The sequence below is a fragment of the Neofelis nebulosa genome, chromosome 5, assembly GCF_028018385.1.
Source record: "Neofelis nebulosa isolate mNeoNeb1 chromosome 5, mNeoNeb1.pri, whole genome shotgun sequence".
In the NCBI taxonomy this organism is placed as follows: Eukaryota; Metazoa; Chordata; class Mammalia; order Carnivora; family Felidae; genus Neofelis; species Neofelis nebulosa.
In genome coordinates, this window is record NC_080786.1 from 116,994,775 (window position 1) to 117,008,065 (window position 13,291).

The following is a 13,291-nucleotide window of genomic DNA, read 5'->3' on the forward strand; positions in this document are numbered from 1 at the left end:
CCTTTTTAGTATTCCTCTAGTCAATGGAGAAAACGAACCCTCTGTCTGTTTTTTGAGAAGCAGCAAATGGTAATGGATAGTCACAGGTCTGGACATTGGCATCTAAGTCCTAATTTTGCTATTATAACTTAGGGTAACTATCTTGCATGCTCTTTATGTGAGTTTCATCATCTCTGAAATAATGGAGGCTTTTTTGTTTCCTTCTACTTCTATAAACTTATGTAAGGATTCCTTTAAATGTCTACCTTAGTTCTCTCTGGACACTTGAAAACTTTCCCTTTCACAAATGTGAATATAGTCTGTGTTATCAAACCTATTCCGTGTCCTGTAGCAGGGTCCCTTGCAGGGGACCAGATATTCTTAGATACCAATATTAAGATCTAAAGTCCAAAACTTAACATTCCATAAGGAAGAAATACCAAAGAGTGATGTTTATGGTTAGTTTCCTAAGTACATTTGACCTTGATTTTTTGGTTACTTAATCACTGTATTTATCTTTCAAAGAATGATGCTCTTGCTTTCCCCAGAAAAACTTACATATTTGCTTTGAAGTTCAAAAGGGCCATGTTTTTGCTATATTTATTATAAAGTAGCATCCTTAAGACTATTTCAAATAAATGAAATAATTGGCCATGTCAGACTCTTTCATTGTGGATAGGACTACCATTTATCAGTCAGTAGCACACTTGGGAGGTAATGTGCTCACAGAAACCCATCTGTTAGACACATACAGCTTTGATTTAATCTTGATCTTAATGAACACTGATAAAAATGGTAAAACATAGAGCTAAAAATGTAACCCAGACACTTTATTTATTTAATCATCACATTTAAACACCTGTTTTGGCAAGTAGGAGAAATAGTAACATTACTTCCTTCCCTCTTGAAAGATTTTTGATTAATTAGTTCTTTTGCTTTTTTTCTTCCTTCTATTGTCATCTGTTGTGTGTGCCTTATTTACCAGGTAATAAGATAAATAAGAAAAAACCAAAATTATCTATTTATATTACTTGCTTATCTTAATGAAGGAACCATTTGTGGTTAAAATCAAGATTAAAAAATTATTTGCAGATTTTATTTTTGGTTTAAAAAATTTGTACTATAAAACAATGTTCTGTTTACATACTAAAGCAATGACACCAAAGCTTCATACTGTCTTTTTTTTTTTTCAAATATAATTGCAATCAATAGTTTGTCTTCTCAAACTCTTTTCTATGAATTTGTCCACGTGATACTTACATATCTACAAGTATGGCTGATATATATATCAGGTTATGCTATAGGTGTGGCATTCCACAATTTTCATTTTTAATTTTTTTAATGTTTATTTTTGAGAGAGAGAGCAAGCTGTGGAGGAACAGAGAGAGGGAGACACAGAATCTGAGGCAGGACATGGGGCTCCAACTCACAAACTGGGAGATCATGACCTGAGCTGAACTTAACCAACTGAGCCACCTAGGCATCCCAGACAATTTTCATTAAAAAAATTTTTTTTAATATTTATTTTTGAGGGGCGCCTGGGTGGCTCAGTTGGTTAAGCGGCTGACTTTGGCTCAGGTCATGATCTCGCGTCTGTGAGTTCGAGCCCTGCGTCGGGCTCTGTGCTGACAGCTCAGAGCCTGGAGCCTGTTTCGGATTCTGTGTCTCCCTCTCTCTGACCCTCCCCCATTCATGCTCTGTGTCTCTCTGTCTCAAAAATAAATAAACGTTAAAAAAAATATTTATTTTTAAGAGAGAGAGTCAGAAAATGAGCAGGGGAGGGGCAGAGAGAGAGGGAGACACAGAATCCGAAGCAGGCTCCAGGCTCTGAGCTGTCAGCACAGAGCCCAGTGCAGGGCTCGAACTCACAAATGGTGAGTTCATGACCTGAGCCGAAGTCGGACACTTAACTGACTGAGCCACCGAATGAGCACACATTCTCATTATTCATTGTCTTAATGCCGTTGTTATTGTTCTAGTTTGCAAAAGTTGTCTATACATTCTATAATGTGTAATTTTTTTCCATTCTATATCATGAAATATTTTCCTCTAGTCTGTCGCTTGATGTTGAACTTTGTTTTGTTACTTTTGTTGTTTTTCAGTTGTTTAAAATTTGTTATGTAGTCGATATTACCAAATTTTTTCTCTTTGCCTTCTGTATTTTGTGCTTGGTACAAGGTCTTCCTTGTTTCAAAGATTTCTATTTTCCTTTGTATGAATAAATCAAATGTTTTAGCCCATCAGGTATCTTTCAAATAGCTGATTAGACCGTACTCCTGCATTTCTCTATCTTTACAGAGATCATGTGGTTTTCCATTAAAATTGAGAAGGTTTGTTACTCCAGCTTTAAAGATGTGTGGTTGTAACTTTTGATATAGACATTTCAGCATGATGCTTTTTCCAGTATGGTCATAATAAAGTAAACATTAAATATTGTCTGGTATGTTTGACCTTGTGTGTGAACTTGAATGATTTGTGTGGATCATTCTACAAGTGCTATAGTTTGCACACCAAACCCGCTCTTTGAATTGTTAACCAAAGTGCTTATGTACCTGCATTTTTTCTTCTCAGTTCACCTATACTGAGTTTAAATGTTATGCAATTCACAATCAGACAATGATTTTAATTCTCACTGTTTAATAAAATATTTTAAGTGGAGAAATGAAAGACTTACTCCCCCCCCCCAACTTGTTTTTTCCTTCAGTTTTGTCAAAGCAGCATGCTTCACAAGTCCTGATTAGGAAACGCCGTGCAAATTCTATGTTTGAAGAAACCAAAAAGGGTAATCTGGAAAGAGAATGCATTGAAGAACTGTGCAATAAGGAAGAAGCCAGGGAGATCTTTGAAAATAACCCGGAAACGGTAAGAATTCATGAAAGCTAATAAGTTAGCATACTAGCCATACAGTGAAAGACGGAACATTTCCAGCTTGAATCCGCATTCCCTTGTGTTCCTTTACAAATTTAATTGTGTCTATCGCCTTCCACATGTAACCACTGAAACATTTCAGTAGGGAGTACCTTCAAAGGAAAGTGGACTTTGTTAGGGAGACACTGCTGCCGTAGCCATGTGCTCTGACCAAACTATGATTTCCTTATACTTCAGAGTCAGCAATGGTTTTGACCTCATGGTTTATAAATACTTTCTCCCAACCAGAATTTGGTGGTATTGGGTAGATGGGGAAGAAGGTGTCTCAAGTGTGGTGTGTGTATGTGTGTGTGTGTGTGTGTGTGTGTGTGTGTGTGACTGCATTATCACTATACTTAATTAAATCTCTCCATTGGCATTTTTTACCAGGCTTTAGAAAACAAGGCCCTCTGATCCAGAGTTTGGTACATAATTGGTACCCAGTGAAAACTTAACGAAGAATTCATGACTGTATTATATTCCCTGAGTAGAATCTTTAACAAAGATCCTTGGGATGTTTCCTGAGCCCACCTAATATGATTAGTAATTCCTGGGGTTAGAATATATATATTTAGTGTCTACATTTTTCCAAGTTAGTCTAGAAGAATTTAATCATAAAGACCACTAAATATCATACAGAAATATGGAGCCCTCGACCTTATCTGTAGTCCCCCAGTTTCTCTGGGGGAGGGTGTTTTCTAATATGCCTGTGGAAAACAGGATTATAAACAGTGCCTCTAAAAGTTAGGATAAGGATGACCGTGAGAATTCAAATCGGATACCTCTCAGGGTTACCTCAGATACTTTTCCTGAGATGAACTATGTAACCAACATGAAATGAGGGAGAAGACATATACAAAGTACCTCCTTCAGCTTGGCAGTGGCTTCTGGGACCGTGACACTAGATGAGAGAGGATGAACAGGAACATTTGTCTATATTAGAGAACTTGTCCAAGACAGTAACAGCTTGTGTTCTCCACAGTTCCTCTTTAATCCTTTTACCTCTACGTATTCTAACAGGTTCAAAGACATTTTTTCCCCCAAGATATCCAAGGAATCGTTTGTAATATTCTCCAGGATTAAGTCAACACGTTTCTCTCTCAGTTTTGTTGTTTTGTGTGGGTAAGCAATTGACAAGGCAACAAAATTTTATTTCACACAATATAGCAGACCAGTACTCTTGTTGTGTGGGGTGTAAAATATTATATTGTTTACTATAGAAATTTAAATACCATAGTATGTATTTATATACTATACTATATACTATACTATAATATACTATACTATAATATATATATATATATACACACACACACATATATGTGGTATATATAGCATACCTCCCTAGACTTCAACAATTATTAGCAATCAGCCATTCTTGTTTTGCCTGTTCTCTACCCCACCCAGTCTAATTTTTGTTGTTTTGCTGGATTACTTAAGGCAAGCCTGCATCCCTGAGATATCATATTATTACATTGCCCATAAATACTTGAGTACATATGTCTAATACCATAGATATGTTCTGGTAGCTTAGCCTCTGAATAGCAAATGGAGAGTGAGGTAGAAGACCATAGTGGTGGGGCGCCTGGGTGGCGCAGTCGGTTGAGCGTCCGACTTCAGCCAGGTCACGATCTCGCGGTCCGTGAGTTCGAGCCCCGCGTCAGGCTCTGGGCTGATGGCTCGGAGCCTGGAGCCTGTTTCCGATTCTGTGTCTCCCTCTCTCTCTGCCCCTCCCCCGTTCATGCTCTGTCTCTCTCTGTCCCGAAAATAAATTAAAAAAAAAAAAACGTTGAAAAAAAAATTAAAAAAAAAAAAAGACCATAGTGGAGAAGATGGAAAGTAGTGGAGAAGGGAACCTCATTTATGTGCTTCCTCTCCTCCACTTTCTGACATTGCCCTCATATATGAAAGCGAAAGATGACAGAGAGAGTAATGAAGAAAAGCGAGAAAGGAAAAAAACGTTTGTGACTGCTTCTCATTTTCTATCCCACCCCAGCCTCTCCCTGTCCATGCTGTAATAGTCCGCACTCCCAGAATCCACCCTATTGCTCACCTCTTCACTGCCACTAATATCTTCCTTTCCCCTCACATCATCTCTCTTTGAACCCATTCGTCGTTGCTTGTCCTCTTGGCTTTTGTTCTGTAGAGGAAAACACCACTGTTGGAATCACTTGGTGGGAGATCCCATCCTTATAAACTAGTAGGTAAGTGTTGTGTAGGTTTATATGTGAGAGGAGGCAAGAGTGAAGACTTTGACTCTATACTGGACCAGGTATGTTCCTTACTAGAGTATGTTTTTCTGTTGAAGCACTGGTTTTTTGTGTTACTAATGTTACATATTAGATATATTGTGGCTTAAGATGGCTTTGGGGAACCAGCCTAGAAATGTTACCTGCAGAAATCATTTTTAACATTTTTCTCCATTTGGTAAAGTACATTCCTTAGCCCAAATTACCGATTTACAGACAAGCTTTTGGTACGTAACCAATTTGTAAGTAAGGGATTACATGTACACAAGATGCTAAAAGATAATGTTCACTTTAATTAATTTCAAATTATGGCACTGTTATTCAGCATTAAATCTGGTGTGTGTCATCAGCATGACATGAAATGTGTCACCTGGGTATCTGATCATTATGGAAAAATTAAAGGAGTTACAAATAGAGGGCATATGTTATATTTAACATCTTCAATAGAGCCTGTTTTCATATTAGAAGCTTTTGTGACATGATTTTATTGATCAATATTGAGTTAAGCTAAGCATCTTAGTGACTTAATGTTATTAGTTACCTACTCTTGCTATATTTTACTATTGCAAAAATGTAACATGGAAATGATACTTATATGTAATATATTTGCATCATTAATACAAAACACATGATAAAATTGAGTTTTAACTGTATAGTGAAATTTAGGCTTGCTAAGATATATTTTTCTCTTTTCTTTCTTCCTAGGATTATTTTTATCCAAAATACTTAGGTAAGTTCAAAGAATCTTAATCATATAATCTTAGAAATGGAAAGGAAGTTCGATTTGATCAAGTCCAATCTTCCATCCATATATTCCATCCAATATAATTTAATTTGCCTTGGGAGTAATATCTCATTTTATATTCAGTTTTGCTGTCCTTTTATTTAAAGACATGTAGAAAAATTTGAAATGGTTCTTTAATTACCATGTGGCATTTTGACTTTTAGCCTTTTTCGTTCTCATATCTTTCTTATAAAGGTCTATGAGCTGTTGATACATTATATTTATATATCAGGACATTCTTTATAAGCATGTGAATTTTCATGGATTACCTTTTAAAAATTTTTATTTAATGTTTATTTATTTTGAGAGAGAGAGAGACAGAGTGTGAGCAGGGGAGGGGGAGAGAGAGAGGGAGACACAGAATCCGAAGCAAGCTCCAGGCTCCGAGCTGTCAGCACAGAGCCCAACGTGGGGCTTGAACTCATGAACCGCAAGATCATGACCTGAGCCAAAGTTGGCGTTCACCAACTGAGCCACCCAGACACCCTGGATTATCTTTTTAAAATTGATACATAATTAACATACATACATATAATGTTGGATTAGTTTCAGGTATACAACATAATATTTAATATGTGTATGTATATATTGCAAAATGATTACCCAGTAAGTCTAGTTAACATCCATCACCACACATAGTAAATTTTTTTTCTTGTGATTAGAACTTTTAAGATCCACTTTCTTAGCAACTTTCAAATATTATTAACTGTAGTCACCATCCTATACATTATACTCTAGGACTGGTTTACTTTGTAACTGGAGCTTATAGATTATCTCTTAATGAAAGGAAAGATCTCTATACTCCCCAGAGCTTGTGACAGAAATCATCATAATTTAAATAGTTATAGAAATCATTACTAGTATCTCTCTTTGAAACATCATTTCACCATTCCCTGAAGTATCCCTACCCATGTTTTGCCTTTGGATACCATTCTGGATTCTCAAGGAGGGAGGTGGTATTTCTACACCCAAATAGATTAGATGATTTCAACTCAATAGACATGAAAGATAACAAGGCTCCAGTTTGCTTTAAGCAAATGTTGAGATATATTACTATTACATGGGAAAGTTGTCAATATTTCCAAACAATAAAAGTAGACTATAATTTGCAAATCTGCAAAAATCCCCTTTTTCTGATGGAATTCTCTGTAGGTCCAACCTACACAGGCATGCTCTCCCTCCTCCTTTAGGCTCAGAATATTCACCATTTGTACCTCTTTCCACCCAGCTCTTATCCAAGCCAATTTGAGGGTTCAAGCACTGCAGAAATGAAAAATCTTCCTTGGAGAAAGAATAGTAGAAATGTGATCTTATACGCATTAATAACTATGCAGCTTAGAGTTATTAATATAATGTTGCAAATAACTCTTTCTGTTAAATGCATTTCTCTTGAAGTTAGACGGTTTCATTATAGTTTAGGGCTTTACTTTTTGTTTGCTTTTGTTTTGTTTCTGAAGTTTCAGAGACCATCTTTAGATGGTCTTTAGATTTATACGTTTCCCCTTTTCCTAGGAAAATTTATACTGAAATGATGGTATGTTCTTATATTTTCCCTTCAGGACAATTAGCAAGAGAAGAGCCCAAGACTACTGGGTAGAACACCCTTTTAGAACCACGTGCCCTTTTTCATAATTCCTGAAGTGGTTACTCTTACATGTTTTGTATCCATGACGGTCTGAATTCTTACTTATGTGGCATATCCTGAGCCAAGGAGACTTAACTGCAATATACTCCATCTCATTTTACCTGTGTTAACAGTTGTAAGACATCAGTTCAGTGGTATCTCTTAGATCTTCATGGCATGACCCATTTGAACCCATGTTCTGTGGGCTGCGGGGTGTTTTCCAGCTGACTTATTATAATTTCTTTCTATAATTTCCAATCTAATACGTATCTACTGCAAGATCTTAAAATTACTTTACCTCAAGGAGCCCGAGTTTTCTCAGTGGTCAGATGGATAACAGCAATTTACCAATACGTTGCTAGCAAGAAATAACATGGGATGATGTTTTGAAAGTACATAGAGGAATATGTTATGCTAGTCCTTTTTAGTTTTTTTCCCTGACTCCCCCTCTATTCCCATTTTCTTTTTTTCCTTCCCTTTTCTAGCTGCTGATAACAAACTTAAACAGTTTCCTTCAAATTTGGAAAGAGGACACTATAAAAACTGTGTAGTAATATTACTCATGTCTATAGATGTGAAAATGCAGCAAGATTCTCTAAAATCTTTAGCTGCCGTATCTTAAAGAGCAATGGGGTATAGATACACATCCATGAAAAAGCTCTCTTCTTTTGTAAAGTTACTCACTTTCTAAAACAAAAACTAAGTGTTTATACTGTTAAAATGGAGAAAAATTAGAATATCAAGGCTGCTTCAGCTACTCAATTTTAGGTAGGAATTTACATATTTTATTTAAAAACAAAAGATAATATTTGACTATGAAAAATTAAACGCTTAAAAAATAGTATTAATTCTTGTTTCTTAGGTTTATGTAATGAAGCTGTGTTTCTGCAGATATCAGTACTCTAGAAGCACAGACCTTTGATCACAGAGTATATTTGGATGAAGATAAATAACATTTTAATACAGTATTATGTATTCTGGGGAAGTGCCTTTAATAAAATACTTTGCTTTTTTTCTCCTTTTATGCTTCTCAACTTCCTCTTTTCTGGCTCGACTCAACTTTTTCTTCTCTTTGCTTATCTTATGTGGCAGCTTGGTAGAAAAAACAAGTGCAAACAAAGGAAAAAAAATGAAAACACAAGATGTGGGCTCTACTCCTAGGTCTAAAAATTTCTACTGTGTCAGGTTAAGCAAGTTATTTAGCTTTTCAGGTTCTGCATTTAAATGTACACCATAATTATATTTTCTAACTTTGGACCTATTGGGAATAACAAATAAGTATATGTATGCAGATAGGTTTTCTACTGCATGGAACTGTCTTGAAATGTAAAGTATTATTATTTAACCAACTCATAATATAAAAAATATATACTTTTTATTATGTTTTATTTTTTGATTCATATTTTATATTTGGGTCTTTACTTATGTATATAGGCATATGCAATGAATCCCACTGCTGAAAACAGAAAAGAAATGCTCTACCTAACTTAAACCTTTCTGTCATTTGATTATGTGCATTCTAGAGGCCAATGGCCCTAATTGGAAACAAACAAACAAACAAACAAACAAACAAACAAACAAAAACTTTGTAATCCTGTCCTTGGTAAATCTAACATAATTTTACTAATTATCATAGCTCATTCAGAAAACTTGCAGCAAGATAAGGACACCTAAGAAATTTGACCACTAATACTAACACAGTGGGCAGTGTTTAGATTTAGAGATTCAGAGGCTTAGAAAGTGGTTCAATTTATCCACATATCCTATGTGCTGCACTGGAAACATAGAATTTGGTCAGAAATACTCTGGGGCTTCATTATACAAACATAAGTTTTTGAGTTGTGTTCTTTCCTTAGAAAATAGAATAAATAACTCTATCATTTATATGAGCCTTTAAAATATCACCTGATAGAATGGATGATTTTATTAATGGGAGAGAAAATTTTTGGAAAAATGCTAATTCTGAGCCTAAATATAAACATTAGACATAAGTTTTAGTTATTTAGTTCTTGCCAAGTTGGTGAACTAGCCCAAAGTGCTGACTCCTTCTCTTAAAATCATCTCAGGAGAAACATTGGCATTCCAGGCCCTAATGATAACAACATAAAATGAAAAACAACAAGAAATGTGAGGAATCCATGGGTAAGCTGAAGGCTGGATTTACCTAGCGTGTGTGGGGACTGGATGGTTACCTCTGAAGCAGCAGTGAAAAAACACATTGGAGAATTTACAAAATGACCTAAACATACAAATCAAGAAAAATTCTTAAATTTGACACTGAATAGCAAAAAATAATAACAAAAATAGACATGGAAATAAGTTAGAAGGAAAACAAAAGAGAACATTCACAAAAGCAAAATTGCATTTGGTGCAAAGGTTATTAAGTTAGCCTGATCTTTAGCAAGAATAATTAAGGAAAAAGAAAAAGAAGGAAAGAGGAAATGCCAAAATAGAAGGCGTAGGATAAAAAGAAGAAATACTAGAAGTCCAACATTGATTGAATTTATAATGGTAAAATAAAGAGTATCATAAAATAAAATATAATCACAAAATAATACAAACAGCTATACCAAAATATATTTGAAAACTTGATAAAATGGATACATTCCTAGAAAAGTAGGAAACATCTATAATTTTACATGAAGATATAGATAACTTGGTTATAAATAACTAGTGAAAAAGTAAAACCTCAACCAAAGCCCTCTTCCGGATCTCCTAGATCTAGATGTTTTAGAGATGACTTCTTCCAAATTAAAAAAAAAAAAAAAATTTAAATTTTCTCTTATAAAATTGCCCTAGAAGAGAGAATAAGATTGTATGCTATGAGCTTATTCAGAAAGGCTGGTATAATCTTGATTCCAAAATCAGGTAAGGGGTGCCTGGGTGGCTCAGTCGATTAAGCATCTCAGGTCATGATCTTTGGCTCAGGTCAAGATCTCATAGTTGGTGGGTTCAAGCCCCACACTGGACTCTGCTGACAGCTGGGAGCCTGGAGACTGCTTCGGATTCCGTCTCCCTCGCTCTCTGCCCCTCCCCCACTCATGCTCTGTCTCTCTCTTTCAAAATTAAATAAAAATTTTAAAAAGTCAAAATCAGGTAAGAACAACACAAGAAAATAATATGATATCCAATCTACCTAAAATGTATCAAAGAGAGTATATCATAATAAATTAGGTTTATTCCAGAAATTTAAGAGTGGTTTAACATCAGAAAATCTATCAATGTAATTATCCATGTAAATAGTATATTATTACTTCAGTTCATACAGAAAAAGCAGTTGATAAAATTCAGAGCTTAATTATAAAACCTTTTTGCAAACTATAATTTTAAGGGAACTTTCTGAACTTGGTGAAGGTTATACAGAATAACCATATAATTTACAAATTTTGATACTTTTGTCCAGGACCAGTACTACCCAGTACTAGGACTGTTCTGGGAAAATTGCCATGTATGGTCACTTTAATGATATACACACAACTGGAGAGAAAAAAAGAAGGAAAGAAAGAAAAAGAGGACGAAAAAAAAGGAAGAAGGAAGGAAGGAAAAACTCAAAATCTGCAGTAATTACACTTACTGGATAAAGTTTAGATATAGTCTATGGTTGAGGACAAGAAGAGAAGCACTGGAAGTGATAGCCAATGAAATAAGGAAAGAAAAAGAAATAGGAATTGTATAGCTCATGGGCAAAGTATATACCTAACATTAATTATAACTGATACAATGATATGCCTAGAAATAAAAATGATCCGTAGACAATATATTAGAACACATAGGAGATTTTTAGATAGCTCTAAGACTAGCCTATAAAAATCAGTAGTAGTTCTTACACAAATAGTAGTCCACTAGAAAATGAAAAGATGATACCTTTTTCTATAGCTGCAAATTCTGTAAGATCTCTATAGAAAAAATTTTTAAACTTGAATTAAGGATATAGAGGATGAACTGAAATCATGGAAAGACATTTCATGATCTTGAATTGAGTAATGCTAAAGAGAGATCAGTTAACTGCAAATTGATCTATATATTCAAAGCAATCCCATTTAGAATTTCAGATTTATTAAAGGAATTCAGTAAGTTCACTTTAGCATTTAAATCAGGGAATAATAGTTCACCTATGTCTAAATAAACCTTTAAAAATATAGGAGGAAGTACCTCATCAAATATTAATTCAAAGCTATAAAGAAAACCATATAATATTGTCAGAACATGTAGACTAATCAACCTAGAGAGTTCAGAGACCCATGTATATATGCCAACCTAATATCTGATAAAGATGACACCACAAATCACTGTGGGTTGTTGAGAAGATGGTGTGGGGGAGAATGGCTAACTCTAACCAGAAATATAAATCTGGGTTCCTAAGTACCACCAAATGTAATGGTGTATTCTAGGTGGAATAAAGACAAAAATGTTAAAGACAAACCATGAAATTAAAGAAATAACACAGTAGAATCTCTTTGTAATATCTTTGTAATCAACAGCATGGAAAAACACCTGCAAATTCACAAACCATAAGGCAAAGTATTTGGTAAATTTGATTACAACAAAGTTAGGAACTTCTCTTAAAAGAGACATAAAAGTTTAAGAGACAGATAACAGAATGAGAGATGATATTTATAAATGTTTAAATTTCTGCAAACCCACATGAACAATAAATAACTGCCAATAGAAAAATGGTTAGTAAGTAATGAAAATTTTTGGAGGAGGAAACTCAAAAATTTTTTATTTCTTTATTAATTTTTTTAACGTTTGTTTATTTTTGAGAGAGAGAGAGAGAAAGAAAGAAAATGAGCAAGAAAGGGGTAGAGAGAGACACACACACACAGACTCCAGAGCAGGCCTCAGGCTCTGAGCTGTAGAATAGAGCCCGACTCGGAGCTCAAACCCACAAACTGTGAGATCATGACCTGAGCCGAAGCTGGAGGCTTAACCAACTGAGCCAACCAGGCACCCCTCAAAAGTTTTTTAGATGACATAATGGTATGCTGCATGTCACTAGAAATCAGAAAAACAATATGCAATGTCACTTTATTACCTATTCTGGCAAAAATTAGACAGCCAAGATATAGAAATTCTTATGCTCTCTGGTGGGAATGCATCTCTAGAGAGTCACAAAGTACCTGCCTATCTAATGATCTCAGAATTCTGGAACCCCCAGGTATCTATTTCTTATGCATATACTAATGAGACACATATGAAGATGTCCATCACAGTGCACCTGTGGAGGTGGGATGTTGGGGGCAACCTGAGTATCTTTTATTGGTAGAGGGGATTATAAAAATGGTCGTTGCTTGCCATGGAGTAATGTTTAACAAGCAATAAATTAGAAACAATAACTTCTATGCAGCAGCATGAAGTGCTCATAAAAATATAGTACCCCCTTACCCCCTGACTTTGGATGGCCCCTGGGATTGCTTTGATCAGTAGACTGTGGCAAAGGTGACAAAATGCCTCTTTCATTGGCCTGGCAGTTTCTGCTTTTTTCCTCTTGGAAGTTAGCTACCACGAAAGAAGTACCACTTTAGGACCAGCCTGCTAAGAGAAACCCAACCACAGTGAGAAGCCCTGAAACATGACATGTGTATAGAGAGAAACGCCAAGGAGCCTGAGCTGTCAGCCATGTGAGTGAAAAACCATCTGGGAAGTGGATCTTCCGATCCTAGCCACCCTGGCTGACTCTTATGTGCAGCAGGGACAAACAGCCCAACCAAACCCTTTCTAAATATTTGACCTAAAATTTAATCTAAA

The 13,291-nt window shown here is 35.4% G+C and overlaps 1 protein-coding gene across 1 annotated transcript in view; it reads left to right on the forward strand.

The window, feature by feature from the left end:
- Nucleotides 1-13,291, forward strand: part of PROS1 (protein S) — a 70,230-nt gene that overhangs the window by 20,212 nt on the left and 36,727 nt on the right. Inside the window, exons 2-3 of the mRNA XM_058731682.1 lie at nt 2,684-2,841; nt 5,841-5,865. Of these exons, the coding sequence (XP_058587665.1) occupies nt 2,684-2,841; nt 5,841-5,865 (183 nt within the window). The remainder of the gene's footprint in view (nt 1-2,683; nt 2,842-5,840; nt 5,866-13,291) is intronic.